The sequence below is a fragment of the Natator depressus genome, chromosome 23 (assembly GCF_965152275.1).
Source record: "Natator depressus isolate rNatDep1 chromosome 23, rNatDep2.hap1, whole genome shotgun sequence".
NCBI classification, from domain to species: domain Eukaryota; kingdom Metazoa; phylum Chordata; order Testudines; family Cheloniidae; genus Natator; species Natator depressus.
The window spans coordinates 21,527,200-21,543,817 of record NC_134256.1 but is presented as its reverse complement, the minus strand read 5'-3'; the positions used below and the strand labels follow the sequence as shown (position 1 = coordinate 21,543,817).

Here is a 16,618-nt window from a genome sequence, read left to right as displayed (position 1 = left end):
CAGTCCTGGTGAAAAGGTGGTGAACTCCCCTCGCCCCTCTTCCCAGATGTGTTTTCCCTCCAGGCCCCAGTCAAAATGAATTCCCGGGGCTGCTGGAAGGGGCCGTTGGGGCTGATGTCCCTCGGCGCACATGCAGCTTTGGCTGGTGCCACGAGCACCCTGGGCCACGCCGGGAACGGAGAACACCCCTCCTCGTGAAATAGTGTTTCCTAATATCCAGCCTAGACCTCCCCATCTGCAACTTGAGACCATGGCTCCTTGTTCTGTCATCTGCCACCACTGAGAACAGCCGAGCTCCATCCTCTTTGGAGCCCCCTTTCCGGGAGTTGAAGGCTGCGATCAAATCCCCCCTCACTCTTCTCTTCTGCAGACTAAATAACCCCAGTTCCCTCAGCCTCTCCTCGTAAGTCCTGTGCCCCAGGCTCCCTGATCATTTCTGTTGCCCTCCGCTGGACTCTCTCCAAATTGTCCACATCCCTTCTGTAGTGGGGGCCCCAAAACTGGCCGCAATCCTCCAGGTGTGGCCGCACCAGTGCCGACTAGAGGGGAATAATCACTTCCCGCGCCAGCGCTCCTGCCAATGCAGCCCAATATGCCGACATATTGACCAGTTTCTCTGGCATTGGAGGCGATCAGGGACACAGCTGTGATGGCCGAGTGGTTAAGGCGTTGGACTCGAAATCCAATGGGGTTTCCCCGCGCAGGTTCGAATCCCGCTCGCAGCGAGGCCTGTGTTTTAGCCACGGTAGCTCAGCAGGGGAATGCGTCCACAGGATTCCCAGAGACGCTCTCAGTTCGCTCCCCAGCCCAAGCAAACCCCCCTCTGCACCTGGGACCCTGCCTCACCCCATGTCCCTGAGCTGTCCTGCAAACTGCCCCGAGGAGCCTCTGCTGCCCCATGGCTCTGCCCTAGCCCTGCCTGCAACTGCTCTGAGTGTGTTGGGAGCTGGGGCAGTGCAGAAACCTCACATGAGAACCGGGGCCTGAGGCTCCGGGCGAGAGACACCCGTGGTGGAAACCACGCGGCCACCCCCTAAATCAGGGGCCTGGTTCAGCCACGCGTCTGAGCTCCCGGGATCCCTCCCACAGAGCCCCGGATCACAGCCTGAAAATCGGCAGGTGACACTGTCCCCCGTTCTCCCTGCCTCAGAGAATCACCCCGGCGGGGCGTGCGGGCACCATGCCTGGCGTGAGCTCTCCTCCCGGCAGTGCTGGGCCCGGCCCAAAGCCCTGAAAGGGGCCGTGCTGCGGGGCTGTTTGCACCATCACCGTGCACGTGCGGCGTGGCCCAGGGTGCTCGTGGCACCAGCCAACGCTGCGTGTGCGCCGAGGGACATCAGCCCCAACGGCCCCTTCCAGCAGCCCCGGGAATTCATTTCAACTGGGGCCTGGAGGGAAAACACATCTGGGAAGAGGGGCGAGGGGAGTTCACCCCCTTTTCACCAGGACTGTGCAGACTGGGGCCTAGTGCGTTACACGCCTGATGGTGTGGCCCCACCGTGCGGCCAGTTTGTGTCATGCCCTTTGATTAAAAATGGCTTTTTTTCACAAAAACTTTTTTTTCCTCACAGACACACAGGGGGGCAGGCTAATTTACCCAGGGCAAGTGATTTTGAGGCAGGTCTGGAGGTGGAAGGGACCATTTTCAGGGTTACTAAATTAATGTGTTGTGTTGTGCCTTCTGGCCACACACACACACACACACACACAAAAAATAAACTTAATTATATGAGCTACCAACACACGTCCCAGAAAGAAACGAACCCCTTTGTGTTCAACGTGAAATGTGCATTTAAATAATTAAATAGAAACTTGGCTCAATTTCCCCTCCCGCCCGGTCTCTTTTCTCTCCAGATCTAGAGCTGGGTGGATTTTCTCTTCCCTTGAAGAATATATTTTTAAATTTTAATCGAAATTTTCAGCAGTTTTTCTTCTTACTTTTTGTTCTGAAATGGAACTCGGGATTCTTGTGTTTTGTCCACTGAAAACTTGAAAGAGTTTTAGGGGGGGTGGGGGCGGGAATATAGAATCTCTGCCACATTGTGTTAATGTGTTTGGTTTATTTCTAAAATGTTCTTTCTGTTCCTTCACTTCCCTTTCCTTCTTCTCATTATTACTGTACTAGAGAGGTGGGCCCAGTCTCAGAGGTTGCAGGGTATCCAGGAATGGACAGTTGAGTTTGACCTTCAGCGCATGAAGAGTTTCAGAGTAACAGCCGTGTTAGTCTGTATTCGCAAAAAGAAAAGGAGGACTTGTGGCACCTTAGAGACTAACCAATTTATTTGAGCATAAGCTTTCGTGAGCTAGTGCTCACTTCATTGGATGCAGGTGATGAATCCGATGAAGTGAGCTGTAGCTCACGAAAGCTCATGCTCAAATAAATTGGTTAGTCTCTAAGGTGCCACAAGTCCTCCTTTTCTTTTTAGCGCATGAAGAGTTAATGACACAGTGCTTCTGTCCACCACTAGGTGGTGCTGCGGTTCCCCACAAGCAACTTTCCCTAAATATTAAAAACATTGATTCTAGCAGAGAGGTACACAGTCTATAGAAGGGGTTCTCAGACTGGGGGTCGGGACCCCGCAGGAGGTGGTGAGATTATTACATGGGGGGGCGGGGGCTCGCGAGCTGTCAGCCTCCGCCCCAAACCCCGCTTTGCCTCCAGTGTTTATAATGGTGTTAAATATTTTTAAAGTGTTTTTAATTTATAAGGGGGTGGGGATGTCGCCCTCAGAGGCTTGCGATGTGAAAGGAGTCACCAGCACAAAAGTTTGAGAACCACTGGTCTACAGCTCTCCAGACGCCCAGCTCTGAAGCGGAGACGTAAGGGTGGCAATACCGTACTCACCATCACCACATTCCTATTACTCCTCTGGCATTTTGGGCAGCGATGAAGCGCCTCCATTCCTGTCTGTTTCTGGCAAGTCTCTCAATGGTTCCCCAGCCGTGCCCCACGTTTTTCAGCTCGGCTTCCACAGCTCTTCGCCAGCTTGTTTTTGGGCGGCCTCGTTTCCGCTTGCCTTCAGGTGTCCATCTTATCGCTACTCTGGTGGTGGAATCAGTTTCCATCTGAAGCGCACGGCCGATCCATCTCCAACGCCTCCTGGAATGATGGGGCTCAGATCCCCTTGGCTGCACTGTGTCCACAGATCTTGGTTTGAGATTGTTCTGGGCCAAAAGATATGGAGGATTTTTCTGAGGCAGGTTGTATGGAATGAAGACAGTTTGGACAGGTCATACTTTCTCATTCCCCACCATTCTGTGCTATAAAATAGTCTTGAAAGTACACAGCTCTGATAAATCTTGAGTTTGGTTTTGGTGTCGTATTTTCATGATTTCCAGACTACATTTAAGCTCCTGAAGGCGCTCCTGGCTTCATTGGTTTTGTTCCGGATGTCCTGGCTTGTTCCGCCGTCCTGGCTGATGGTGCTGCCCCAGTATGTGAATGTTTCTACATTGGTGAGAACGATGGGGAGGCAATAGTAAAGGACATGATCTCTGTCTTATTGTGGTTGATGTTCAGCCCAATTTGCTGGCTGAATGCCTTGAGTCAAGTTGTTTTTTCTTGTAGGTTGTGTTGGGTATGTGATAGGAGAGTAAAATAATCTGCAAAGCCCATGTCTTCAAGGGATGAGAAGAGTGTCCACACGATGCCATCCTTATTTCTGCACTGCTGCTGACAGCAGCTCTGCCTTCAGAGCTGGGCCCCCAGCCAGCAGCCACCGCTCTGCCTTCTCCTGCCCCCCCAGTACATTCTGCACCCCCCCCCCCCCAGTCTGAGAACATTGAGATTCATGGTTTTCATCCAGGTGACTCTTGTTTGACTCCCAATGTGGGGGGAAAGAAACGAGATTTTGCTCAGAGAGAAGGCAGGCAGTGCGGACATCAGGTCCATCTGGCCATCCACGTGTCTCATGACTGACTGGGGTCTGTGCGGTCCCTGGCACGATGGGGTCCCTGGGGTCTGTAAAGAAGGCCCTTGTCTCGATCAGTGTGTGAAGATTGTGTCCTTCATCCTGATAGGAGTTTCTGCCGCACATGATGCAACAGAGACCCTGATCTCAGTCAAGGTCTGTGCTGGTCGGTTATTATCCCCACTCAGTGCCGATGTACAGAGGAGGAGCAGTAGCAGGTTCAGCGGTTAATGGCTACACTGAACTTGGACTCCCATTCAAATTTCGATTGGCCGCAACACCCCCAGCTTTTTTCCTTTCATTATTATCATCGTGATTTTGCCGCCCTCTCTGGCGTAATCTCGGTCTTTTCCTTACCAAAGCATATTAAAAAAACAACAACCCTCCTTTTATTTGTATTCCCCCACTCTCCCTTTTCTTCACTTTGTTATTGGTGTATCTTAAGGAACGTGCAACCACACAAAACCTTTGACTGCCCCGTTCTGGGCCCATCCAGCACCTCCTTGAGCAGGATTTGTAGCACTGCAGACACCAAGAGACACCAGATGCATGTTCCCCCAAGGCTCGCTGTCTTTCTCAAATGACCCCAGGGTGACACCTACAAGTTCCAACTCCTTGTAATCACGCCTGGCTTGCAGGAGACAATGCTGCGCATTCCCTAGGGCAGAGGCTCTCAAACTGTGGCCTGTGAGCTCCATTCAGGTGGTCTGCCGAAAGTTCCCTCTAAGGTGCGCACCTGGGCAGTTGCACACAAAAGAATAAAGGGCCACCCGTCTAATTAGTGGAGCCCGGGAGAGACCCCCCCCCCCTTCCTAAAAGACTCAGTGGCTGCCGCGGTGGGGGAGAGAGGGCACATCCATCACATTAAAGGTAAGACTACTGGTATTAAAATATGAGTGGTGTGCTTTCATTTGTAGAACAAAATAAGTTCATTGTAATTAAGGGGTTTTTTTCATACCGTGCTTTTATCCAAAGCGCTTTACAATAGTTAGCTAACGGTACAAACAACATTTGGAAAGATCATTAAGTGGCCCCGCCGGGACCCTCGACAATTTTCAAGTGGCTCGCGGGAAAAAAAGTTTGAGAACCACTGTTCTAGGGGCATCTGTGAGACACTGGGGCGGGATCTGTACCCCGAGCTCAGGAACAATCTACTTCAGTGGTGACGTGGTAAGAAAAGCTTTCTGGAGACCGGTTCATAAAATGGAATTGGACAATGGTCATTTCAAATCAGTGATTTCCCCCCCTATTTATTTCTTCTCTCCCCCTCCTCAGTGATTCCTCTCATACCATTTGACAAGGGGCCCAAACACCATTTTGTGTGACTGTCTTTTACAGGGCAGGGCGTGTGGGGGAGTGGAAATGCGACCGGGTGCTTTTCTAGGAATTGTCTCTGGCTTTGTGGGAAAATGTGAATGTAGCAAAGTGCAGGGATGAATGTAGCTGCCAGCAGAATCATAAAATAACTTTTGTCGCCCGAACAGGGACTTGAACCCTGGACCCTCAGATTAAAAGTCTGATGCTCTACCGACTGAGCTATCCGGGCTCACAGACTGAAGGGAGAGACTTTGTCTTTTTAAAGTGACGTTCTGCGCTCTGATTGGGCAAAGATTAGCCAATCAGTGGCTGGCCACTGTCCCAGCAAACTGAATCCCAGTGCAGAGGTGTGACAACAGCCCAGGAAAGGGGCTCTTGGGGGTGCAAATCTCTGCCCTTGTAGCTAAAGGCGGGAGCCTGGGGGGCTGTGATCCTGCTGCTCAGCACTTAATCATTAATTACCCTTCGAGCAGCAGCCTAATTGCTGAGGAGGGAAAAGGACTGAGTGAAGAAAGGAGGTGATTTGTCCAGGATTGCCAACCCCAAATGTTCAAAACTGATGAGTCCGGCTCATCAAAAACCACCAGCTTGACTTTAAAGTCATGAGATTATGTAAAAATAAGAGATTTCTGGAGTTCATTTGTTTGCCTTCTGCTTTTGGAGCCTTTAAGGTGCCTAAGGGGTGGGGTGTGTGTCTCACGTTTTGAAGCTTTCTCCACAGCCACCAGGGCTAGAAACGTTAGGTTTGCTTTAAGAAGGAAGGCTGAAAGCATCCCATTATTCACTTGACTCCAGGAGCTGGGGCTTTAAAGAAAACAATGATGATTGGGAGACAGATGACAAAGTGATGAGAGTTGACAGCCTTGCTTTTCGGTATTGTAACAGTATCAAGGTAAAAAGGGTGTTAGCAAAGACCCTAACACAGTAGTAGGGTTGTTTCCGAGTAACAGCCGTGTTAGTCTGTATTCACAAAACGAAAAGGAGGACTTGTGGCACCTTAGAGACGAACCAATTTATCTGAGCATAAGCTTTCGTGAGCTACAGCTCTAGTGCAGGGGTTCTCCACCAGGGGTTTGTGTACCCAGAGGTCTTCCAGGGGGTCCATCAACGCATCTAGGGATTGGCCTAGTTTCACAACAGGCTACAGAAAATGCACTAGCAAAGTCAGTACAAACTAAAATTCCATACGGACAATGACTTGTTTATACCGCTCTACGTTCTATGCACTGAAATGCAAGGACAATATTTATATTCCAATTGATCTATTTCATAACGATATGGCAAACTGTGAACGTCAGCCATTTTTCATCAACCGTGTGGCTGTGACACTTTGTATTTTTATGTCTGATTTTGTAAGCAAGTCATTTTTACAATGAGGTGAAACTTGCCGGGGGTGTGTGTGCGCACCAGACAAATCAGACTCCTGAAAGGGTGGGTACGGTAGTCTGGAAAGGTGGAGAGCCACTGGGCTAGAGTCACTCCTTAGCGAACCATCATCACTGCAGCTACAATGCGTGCAAAACACTGAAATAAACGTTTCACATGTTAGGGCTTCAGAATCAGGGAAAATTGAGGGAAGGTTGCCAGTCCAAACTACTGGGCTGAATTGTGTCCGTTTAAAAGAACTCTCCAGGAAGCAAACATGTACTATTTGCTGTTCCACACCAGGAGGAGCTACATTATTGCATCCCAAATGCTTGGGTTAACAATGCAAGTAATTGAAAGCACATAGAAGAGTGAATATTTAAAATACATTTAATATTGACTTTTTGCTAAATAAACCCAGCCCTTTTGGTGTGGCAGTGAGCCAGCCTTCAAGACCCCTTTCTTTGGGTCATTGTTTCTTTTTGCAACAGGCTGAAGGTTCAGCCCCCCCCAGGTGTAACCCTGATATCTGTTTCAGAGTAGCAGCTGCATTAGTCTGTATCCGCAAAAAGAACAGGAGGACTTGTGGCACCTTAGAGACGAACACATTTGAGCATAAGCTTTCGTGGGCTAAAACCCACTTCATCAGATGCATCTGTGTACACCCCCAACCCAAGCACTACACACACACTTTTATCTTAGCCCAGTCGGTGTACAATGCCGCATCCCAGATCGCATCATTCTCTAGGACAAGCCTCAGCCCTCCCTTGCTCTTCTGCATCTGGGGGGTCGATTTAGGATTTCAACCCCAATCTGAATGGGCTAAAAGCAGATCTTAGGCCTGGTGATACCCTGAACATTGCCCTGAAGAACTTCGCAGGGTTTTTAGTGCCTTTTTTTTTAAATTAAAAATAACCTTTACCTCCCTTCCCCCACCCAAATAAAAATAAAAGTAGCAAAAAAATAGATAAAAACAGCACTTGATTGATCGGGCATATGCAACCCAGTCAAGCCAATCCAGGTGTTCTTATCCATGGTAATTGACGGGAGGAAAGGCCTCTATAAAGCGGAGCCGTTTGGGTCCTGGTTTAAGGCTGGCTGGCCGCAGACAGCGTGGATGTAATGGGATCAGAGGGAAAACCGAGGTGGAAAAGGTAAGAAACCCTCCCCCCCACACCACACACACACAAACGCGTTTCCTTTCCGGCCAATCAGATCGTACCGCGTCCAATCAGAGCCGGCCTTGATCTTTGAATGCGGGCAGGGGAGCCGCCCGAGCGCTTTAGTGTGAACCCCCCGCACACAGCCGACGTAACTGGGGGGGAGGGTCCCCACGGAGTGGGGTCCTCGCCAGTCATTCAGGAAAAAGCACCCTAGAACAGATTTAAGCTTTGATTCCCTCCCAAAAACAGCCCCATTTGTTGCACGTTAGTGGCAGGGGTCCTAACGCAGCAGAGGAGATTTCATTGACGGGGATTTCAGGTCTCTCCCTTTCCCCTTCCCAGCGTGGGAGGTTGTCCACGCAAGTGGGGACTGGGGCCTTCTGGCAACTCCACGAGTGTCACATTGAGGCTGGCAGAGGGAGAGATTTCTGGTTAGCCGTGGGGCAGGGCCCTGTTGCTGACTTCGGGCTCGGGGTGGTTAGGCACGGTATGTCTCCTATGGCCTTAACTTTGGCTTTGCGAATAAACTAAGCACGGTACCCGCCAGACAGACTTTCAGCTTATATACTTTAAAGTTAACGTTACAAAAATATTTTAAATTTGATTTTAAGCACTTTGTACCAGGTTTCCCTAGGCCTTTTATTGTACAAAGCAATAGCAAAAAAAAAATCTAATTATTCAATCCTGCAGAATCTACTGAGTGATTAGAATAAAGGCTCCCCAAGGCTACAAGGTTTCGCAGCCCCGCCGCTAAAGAGCAAGGTAACCCCCCCCCCAAACTTCCAGGACAAAGCCGCAGACTACTTAATATAAACGAATAGGCAATTAAATCCATCAAGGCGGCAATAAAGGCTTGCTAAAGCACAACCCGCACCGACCCAGAAAGCCCCAAAACAAACAGGTTAAATAAAAGAACATGCAAATAATAAGAGCCAGCATACACTTTGCCGGGCCTTGCCTTCGCAAGGCACGGAGCTCACACGACGTGCCATGTTTACAGCTCTCTCCTGGAGACAGTGGGTGGCTCTTAAAAGAGCCTTTGGGTTTTTTAAATGGACGCCTCTTGGCGAGAAAGCCACAGAGCAGTTACTTGGAGCTGGTGTACTTGGTCACAGCCTTGGTGCCCTCAGACACGGCGTGTTTGGCCAGCTCCCCGGGCAGCAGCAGGCGCACGGCGGTCTGGATCTCCCGGGAGGTGATGGTGGAGCGCTTGTTATAATGCGCCAGGCGGGACGCCTCCCCAGCAATGCGCTCGAAGATGTCGTTGACGAAGGAATTCATGATGCCCATGGCCTTAGAGGAGATGCCGGTGTCGGGGTGAACCTGCTTCAGCACCTTGTAGACATAGATGGAGTAACTCTCCTTCCTGGTCTTGCGCCGCTTCTTGTCCCCTTTTTTCTGGGTCTTGGTCACCGCTTTCTTGGAGCCCTTCTTGGGCGCGGGAGCAGATTTCGCCGGCTCAGGCATCTCGACCTCTATCGACAACACAGAACAGAACCAGCAACGCAATAATCCGCCCGGCCGAGAGTCCTATATTTATAGCGCCCGTATGCAAACGAGGGTAGCCTAATTCCACCCTTCCTATTGGCTGCTTCCATATCGGGCGGCCATTTGTAGTTGTGACCGCCGATGTAAATGAGCTTCCTCGAAATGCTGCGCTGCGATTGGACGACAGCCCCCTCTTTCTTTCCCGATTGGCGGGGTTGCGAAGTGTCTTTCCCATTGGGTGTTTTGGAAGAGAAGCATGACGCAGCCAATCAGGAGCCGCTCACCCCATCCCCGGGAGAGAATAAAAGGCCGGGAGCTCTGCACTTTTTCTGTATTATTGTGTGTTTGATCGTTTGGGCAGGTGTTTGGGGTTCTCCGTCATGTCTGGCCGCGGAAAGCAAGGAGGGAAGGTGCGGGCCAAGGCCAAGTCTCGCTCTTCTCGTGCGGGGCTGCAGTTCCCGGTCGGGCGGGTGCACCGGCTGCTGCGCAAGGGGAACTACGCGGAGCGAGTGGGAGCCGGCGCCCCCGTGTACCTCGCCGCGGTGATGGAGTATCTGACCGCTGAGATCTTGGAGCTGGCTGGCAACGCCGCCCGGGACAACAAGAAAACCCGCATCATCCCCCGCCACTTGCAGCTGGCCGTGCGCAACGACGAGGAGCTGAACAAGCTGCTGGGGGGAGTCACCATCGCCCAGGGTGGAGTCCTGCCCAACATCCAGGCGGTGCTGCTGCCCAAGAAAACCGAGAGCCACAAAGCCAAGGGCAAGTGAGCGTGGATACTAATCCCCCCCAAAACCAAAGGCTCTTTTAAGAGCCACCCACAATTTCAGAAAGAGCTGGGAGTCGCTCCGTGTCTCGGGGAGGTGGGGGCAGCTAGGGAAAACGTTGTCTACTCTCTTTTGGTATCCCTATATACCACTTTTTCTGGAACCTGGTTTTGCAGTAATCGGATCCCAGAGCTGCACATGTGGGTGGGTAGTTGCAGCTTCTGTAACTCCTTTACCCTTTCCAAATAATGAATCCTAGAGTTTTCAAACAGCAACCCACACCGAGAAATAAAGCATTTAGAACTCCCCAAAGGCAGTGTTTGGGTTCACTTTTGCTCTGCTGTGCAGTGTGATTATTTTCATCTGGGATCCCTGTGCTGAGGTGCTTATAAGCATCACAGCCTGCAAACATTGGCCTAAGTGTCTTTCCTAAAACCACACAGAAAATTGATAGTCAAGATGGGAAAGGAACTAGGCACCTGGAACTCCAGCTGTGTTTTAAGCCCCAGACCAAGGTTACCTGGCAAAGGGAAGGTGTAATTCAAAATAGCTGTTGGTCTCAGCATTGCAAAAAATTTGAATGTCACAAGTTTATCTGGCTAGTTGGCATGTTACTTTTTGTTTTACTGGATTTTATGCATTATTTTTGTTCGCTGTAGGCTAAGTTATCTGGCAGGGTGTTTGATACATTCAAGTTAATTACTAGGGACAATTAATTGTAAGGGCGGCAACTTTCTCAAGTAGCTGTTCCCTATTTTGCTACTTTCAAAGACTGATCAAATCACCCCTTAATCTTGTCTTTATTAACCTAAATGGATTGAGCTCCCTGGGTCTATCACTAGGGAGAAAAATTATGCTATTATACAGAAAGTGTGTCTAGCCATTGTATGCAGTCTTAAAGATTTGCAGCTATGTTTACATGGTAAGAAGTTTACTGTGGACACAGACCATTCACTCCTCATATGGTTACATTACATGTAGAAATCTGATACTAAACTCTTATGCTAGAATCTGGAACTCCAGAATTATGATATGGAACTATCCTATAGCAAAGAGAATGAGGACACAATTACTGCTACTCTGTCAACCCTAGATCAGATGTGTTCTATTAAAAGTAAAGGGGAGGTGTGTGTGTGTGGTGTGAGAGATGAGAGAGATTTCTAAGAACACAGCAGGAAGAGAGGTACACAATACAAAAACCAGGGTCCACCCAAGGAAATTAATATTCAGCAGGTTTAATACAAATAAGAGAAAGTACTTTTCCCACACAACATGCAGCTAATCCAGTGCCATGGGATGTTGTGCTGCACAAAAGCATAACTTGGGGGTCAGAAAAGAACTGAATACATGTAGGGAAGATAGGCCTGTCAGTGCAGCGTTTCTCAAATGCGGACAGCGGGGGCTATTTTTGCAGCCACAGCCTCCTGGGCTGTGATTTGGGGAGGGAGCAAAGCACTGGCCGTCTCCCAAGGCTGCCAGCAGGGGTTGAGCTCTGCCCCCCTCTGAAGACACAAATGCTGGAGGTGCAGGCAGCTGGTCACTTTCCCGCGGGGGGAGCAGACTTCAGCTTCAGGCTCCATCCATGTGATGGCAGGCTCTGGCCCCAGGCTCACCATCCCCGCCATGGTCCCTGGGCCCCACTGCCTCCTTGCCCATCTCCCCATCCAGGGCTTAATTTGTCCCAGGGCTTGCTCGGGCTGAGTAAGGTTTCTGCTGTGAAAAGTGATATTTGTATGTTTGTTAATATCACTTTTCACAGCAGCAGACTTACCAGCTAGCAAGTCTTTTTTTTGTTTTTGTTTGAAGCAACCAAAAAGGAAAAGAAACAACAACTGACAAGAACATGCAGAGCGCCTTATTTGTGTTTCTATTCTGTTTAGGGCCAGTAAAGAATGGAGATAATTGCACAGTGTTATGATGTCCGAGTCTGAAAAACCCTACATAAATAAATTACAATGATTTGGACATGTGTATGTGCATATTTATTTATCCTAAAGTTAATTAAGTATTTCAGGAAAAATTGTCAGCGTGGCCACCAGCAAGAGTTGGTGGCCGTACTCTGTGGCCACCAAAAAATTTGTTGGGAGAACCCCTGCACTAGTGACTCCAAGTGACCCTTACCCTCTGACTACCATGAGCCAGGAATGGAAGCCAGGGTAGATTACTCTGGGATTGCCCTGTTCTGTACACTCCCTCCTGAAGCTCTGGTATGGACCACTGTCAGGGATAGGATATTGAGCAAAATGGACCATAGTCTGACCCAGTGTGGCAGCTTTTATGTTCTTGTTACTGTCATTCTGGGTGGTCACAGTTACAGAGGGGATTACATTTTGAGAAATACAGGGTTTCTTCTTTTCCATTTTTGTTTTTAACTGAAGTAAGAGGAGCTATTCTATAGGGTGTGGCAAAGTGTGTAGTTTAGGCGTGTTATGGAAAGCATATTGATTTTACTGTGCTTCCATTTAAAAGGCCTGGGCTTTCTCTCACTAGGGATGTGGGGTAAACAGGAAAATCCCACTCAGAACCTAAACTTTGTTGTGTGTTACTTCGGTTCTGAGACGACTTCAGAATGTTTTTACCTTAACTCTGTTATTTACATCACTTTGGCTTGGAGCAAATCCAGCTCTTTCCATGCAGCCAGGGAAGGGCTTTTAAAGATGGAACATCTACTTTGTGGGTATGGCTGAGGGTTCAACCCCCCCAAACCCATGTAAGGTGGGACCTTGATGTTTCAATGTATACACCACATCCATGGCCTTCATGGTGTTTCTCTTCGCACAGTAATTCTCAAACGTTTGTATTGGTGATCCCTTTCACATAGTAAGCCTCTGAGTGTGACCCCCACCTATAAATTAAAAGCACTTTTAAATATATTTAACACCATTATAAATGCTGTAGGCAGAGCGGGGGTTTGGGGTGGAGGCTGACAGCTCATGAACCCACCCCCCATGTAATTACCTCACAACCCCCTGAGGGGTCCCAATCCCCAGTTTGAGAACCCCTGTCTTGGCATGTTCTGAGTGGATCACATTTGCCAGGAAAACCTTGAGCCCTAGAGTTTCTTCGTGCATTAGAGTTGCCAACTTGGCTTGAAGCTATTCCAAGAGATTTCCCCTCCAACATGACAATATCATTTCCTTAAAATATCCTACTAAAATCTCCCAAATTGCTTTCAATACTCACCAGGAGATCGATGCCAATTCCTGGAGAATTGGCAACCCTAATTAGCCCTGAGATGACCTTCACACTCCACCCCCATGTGTGGCAAGAAAGACACACTCAGGTTTGCCAATACCCTAAATATTGGACAGTAATCCAGATTCCCTCTGAATTTTGCAGTGCCCCGTCCCGACCAAGGGAAAAGGGAGAGGGAACAAGACGGGCAGGAGAACTACCTACCTGTATCAGAGTAGCAGCTGTGTTTGTCTGTATTTGCAAAAAGAAAAGGAGGACTTGTGGCACCTTAGAGACTAACCAATTTATTTGAGCACAAGCTTTTGTGAGCTACAGCTCACTTCATCGGATGCATAAAAGTGGAAAATGCAGTGAGGATGTTTTTATACACACAAAGCATGAAAAAATGGGTGTTTATCACTTCAAAAGGTTTTCTCTCCCCCCACCCCACTCTCCTGCTGGTAATAGCTTACCTAAAGTGACCACTCTCCTTACAATGTACCTATCTGTACTTCAACTCCCCTTTTGCCTCCCAATCCCTAGCTTCTCCGCTTCCACCAATAAGACCTCTTGCCACGCTGGCCAATCAGCGTACAGTCTTTCATTTAAAATTAAATAGTAAAATTTGGCGCCTTATCTGCCCCAGAGCATGCGCAAAAGGTCGGGGGGGGGGGAAGAAGAGTGTCATTTTAGCATTAGGACTTTCGGAATTACATGTTGCCGCTCAGCGTTGAGTTCATGGTCTGCGAATCATGTCAGGGATCTCTGAGCTGAGGCAGGCCGCAAAGTGAGTGTTAGAGGAAGTGTGGGTGTCCTTTAATTGCCCTTAGGCCCCTGCATTTTTGGCTCCGTCGGGTAACAGACGTCAGGACTGCATATTCCCCGCCCTTAACTTGGAAGAGATTTAAAAAGTCCCTTTTGGACTCTGGAAATGGGTTATTTGTCACCAGAAAGTATCACAAAGGTTTGGGGCTGGAGAGGTGACGGAGCACAAATGGATCCACCCCACGGCCGTGCAAATGGGGCACTTTGTTCTTTCTGCCGCGTCCTGGCATTCAGTTCCTGAAGTCTGCCCTGCCCCAAACTTTGCAGAGGGGGAAAAAACCTCCCACGGCGCCACTTGGAGGGAATACAGCTTTTTCATCCTCAGCCCAACGGCGGGGTGTGTCCCCACTCCCCCCCAATTCACACTTACGAGCATCCTAAACACCTGGATATTTGCAAACGTCAAGTGACCTTTTGTCTCCTCCCCACTTCTCTGGCCGAGAGAATCACGTTGGCCGCAGTTTGGAATCAAAGAGTGTTTGAGCTACATCCCACCCCCCTCTCTTCGAGACCCTTGGGCTGCCTCGGTGCAGGTGACTCCCAGGTCAACTATTTAACTTCCATGTGCTGGGGGGGGGGGGGGGGGGTTAATATGAAAAAATAAATAAAAATATCGCTCCATGTCAGAACTGGAAAGGACAGAAAATCCTCAGTGTCTCTTACAGTTTTCAGAGTAGCAGCCGTGTTAGTTTGTATTCGCAAAAAGAACAGGGGGACTTGTGGCACCTTCGAGACTAACCAATTTATTTGAGCATCAGCTTTCGTGCATCCGATGCAGTGAGCTCTAGCTCACGAAAGCTTATGCTCAAATGAATTGGTTAGTCTCGAAGGTGCCACAAGTCCTCCTTTTCTCTTACAGTTGTAAGGAGATGGCAGCTTATACTAAATGTGGTATTTTGTTAAAAGGCTGGAAGTGTACACTACCCTTACAATATACCTTTCTCTGCAAAGATCGAATACCAATTTGTAATTTGACTTTTCTATAAAAGCAGCTTCAGGTTATTTCACAATGGTTTTAAGTCTTGGGGGAAGTGAATATGGGAATATTTATTCTAATGGATTCAAAGTTTACAGCGAAGGTGTATCAGTTTAACATTAGAGATGTTATTTTACTCTAGGAATACAATTTTCTTGCAGTTACAAAACTTGGGGGGGTTAACTCTAGATAAAAAAAGCAAACAATTAAGGGTAAAACAGCGACTAAAGCCTCTTTCACTGAGGACACAGATATCACAAGAATGGATGCCTCCCCAAATAACTAAATGGTGATTTTTAAAATTAACATTCATTTTCTAATTAGAGAAATCCAGTCTGCATGTTTACACTCATAATGGCTTCAGGCCTCTCCTTCCCCAGTCCCTTTAAGTATTTTGGTGCCATTTGTTTTAGAGCTATGAACTAATCCCTTCTGTTTTCAGAAAGATTCTGCTTTTAGATGGAGATGGTAAGAATTTTTATTAGGGAAAATAAACTAAAAAAAATCTTAGTATTTTATAAAAATTGATATTTTCTATTGCATAAACATAAAGGTGTTCAGATGCCATTGCTGAATAGTAGACATTAATAGGACAGAACATTTTTATCTATTCTAAAAATTAGAAGTAGTTCTAGGTAAACATCTATTTTGTGTTATATATCAAACCCTGAGACAATAACTTTCTACAAAAGTTCTCATTGCTCATATAAACATCTTACATATAAGTTAATACCCCTATAAAAAGATGATCAACGCGTTTTAGAGTATTAGCTAGGACTCTCAGCTCTCTCATGGAGAAAGTGGGTGGCTCTTAAAAGAGCCTTTGGGTTCATAGTTGAAGTCTCTTGGAGAACACAGAGCGGTTACTTAGAGCTGGTGTACTTGGTCACAGCCTTGGTGCCCTCAGACACGGCGTGTTTGGCCAGCTCCCCGGGCAGCAGCAGGCGCACGGCGGTCTGGATCTCCCGGGAGGTGATGGTGGAGCGCTTGTTATAATGCGCCAGGCGGGACGCCTCCCCAGCAATGCGCTCAAAGATGTCGTTGACGAAGGAATTCATGATGCCCATGGCCTTGGAGGAGATGCCGGTGTCGGGGTGAACCTGCTTCAGCACCTTGTAGACATAGATGGAGTAACTCTCCTTCCTGGTCTTGCGCCGCTTCTTGTCCCCTTTCTTCTGGGTCTTGGTCACCGCTTTCTTGGAGCCCTTCTTGGGCGCGGGAGCAGATTTCGCCGGCTCAGGCATCTCGACCGCTATCGACAACACAGAACAGAATCAGCAACGCAATAATCCGCCCGGCCGAGAGTCCTTTATTTATAGCGCCCGTATGCAAACGAGGGTAGCCTAATTCCACCCTTCCTATTGGCTGCTTCCATATCGGGCGGCCATTTGTAGTTGTGACCGCCGATGTAAATGAGCTTCCTCGAAATGCTGCGCTGCGATTGGACGACAGCCCCCTCTTTCTTTCCCGATTGGCGGGGTTGCGAAGTGTCTTTCCCATTGGGTGTTTTGGAAGAGAAGCATGACGCAGCCAATCAGAATCCGCTCACCCCATCCCCATGAGGGAATAAAAGGCTAACAATTCAAGAAGCTAGATATTGTTACATTTCGTTCTTGTGAGAAAAGTTTGAGC

At 48.5% G+C, this 16,618-nt stretch overlaps 3 protein-coding genes and 2 non-coding genes across 5 annotated transcripts; 2 read left to right on the top strand and 3 right to left on the bottom strand.

Moving 5' to 3' along the window:
* The first annotated feature begins 643 nt into the window (after positions 1–643).
* Positions 644–725, top strand: TRNAS-CGA (transfer RNA serine (anticodon CGA)). The gene has a single exon. It is a non-coding gene; the product is annotated as a tRNA-Ser (tRNA).
* A 4,659-nt stretch (positions 726–5,384) lies between these two features.
* TRNAK-UUU (transfer RNA lysine (anticodon UUU)) lies at positions 5,385–5,457 on the bottom strand. The gene has a single exon. It is a non-coding gene; the product is annotated as a tRNA-Lys (tRNA).
* Positions 5,458–8,747: 3,290 nt separating this feature from the next.
* Positions 8,748–9,260, bottom strand: LOC141976321 (histone H2B 8). Its single transcript, XM_074937257.1, has one exon. It carries the CDS (start codon positions 9,221–9,223, stop codon positions 8,843–8,845), a length of 381 nt encoding a protein of 126 aa, XP_074793358.1. The 5' UTR covers positions 9,224–9,260; the 3' UTR covers positions 8,748–8,842.
* Positions 9,261–9,581: 321 nt separating this feature from the next.
* On the top strand, positions 9,582–11,921 carry LOC141976294 (histone H2A.J-like). Its single transcript, XM_074937214.1, has 2 exons — positions 9,582–10,010; positions 11,892–11,921. The coding sequence occupies exons 1-2, from the start codon at positions 9,625–9,627 to the stop codon at positions 11,911–11,913; spliced, it is 408 nt and encodes a 135-aa protein (XP_074793315.1). The 5' UTR covers positions 9,582–9,624; the 3' UTR covers positions 11,914–11,921.
* Positions 11,922–15,723: 3,802 nt separating this feature from the next.
* On the bottom strand, positions 15,724–16,267 carry LOC141976329 (histone H2B 8). The gene has a single exon (XM_074937263.1). The coding sequence runs from the start codon at positions 16,228–16,230 to the stop codon at positions 15,850–15,852; it is 381 nt and encodes a 126-aa protein (XP_074793364.1). The 5' UTR covers positions 16,231–16,267; the 3' UTR covers positions 15,724–15,849.
* Between the last annotated feature and the right edge of the window lie 351 nt (positions 16,268–16,618).

Excerpts from the sequence above, each read along its gene's own strand:
- LOC141976321 (XM_074937257.1), bottom strand. The coding sequence starts at position 9,223 with ATGCCTGAGCCGGCGAAATCTGCTCCCGCGCCCAAGAAGGGCTCCAAG.
- LOC141976294 (XM_074937214.1), top strand. The coding sequence starts at position 9,625 with ATGTCTGGCCGCGGAAAGCAAGGAGGGAAGGTGCGGGCCAAGGCCAAG. Across the intron at positions 10,011-11,891 it reads AGCCACAAAGCCAAGGGCAA|GGCCAGTAAAGAATGGAGAT; the intron begins GTGAGCGTGGAT and ends TATTCTGTTTAG.
- LOC141976329 (XM_074937263.1), bottom strand. The coding sequence starts at position 16,230 with ATGCCTGAGCCGGCGAAATCTGCTCCCGCGCCCAAGAAGGGCTCCAAG.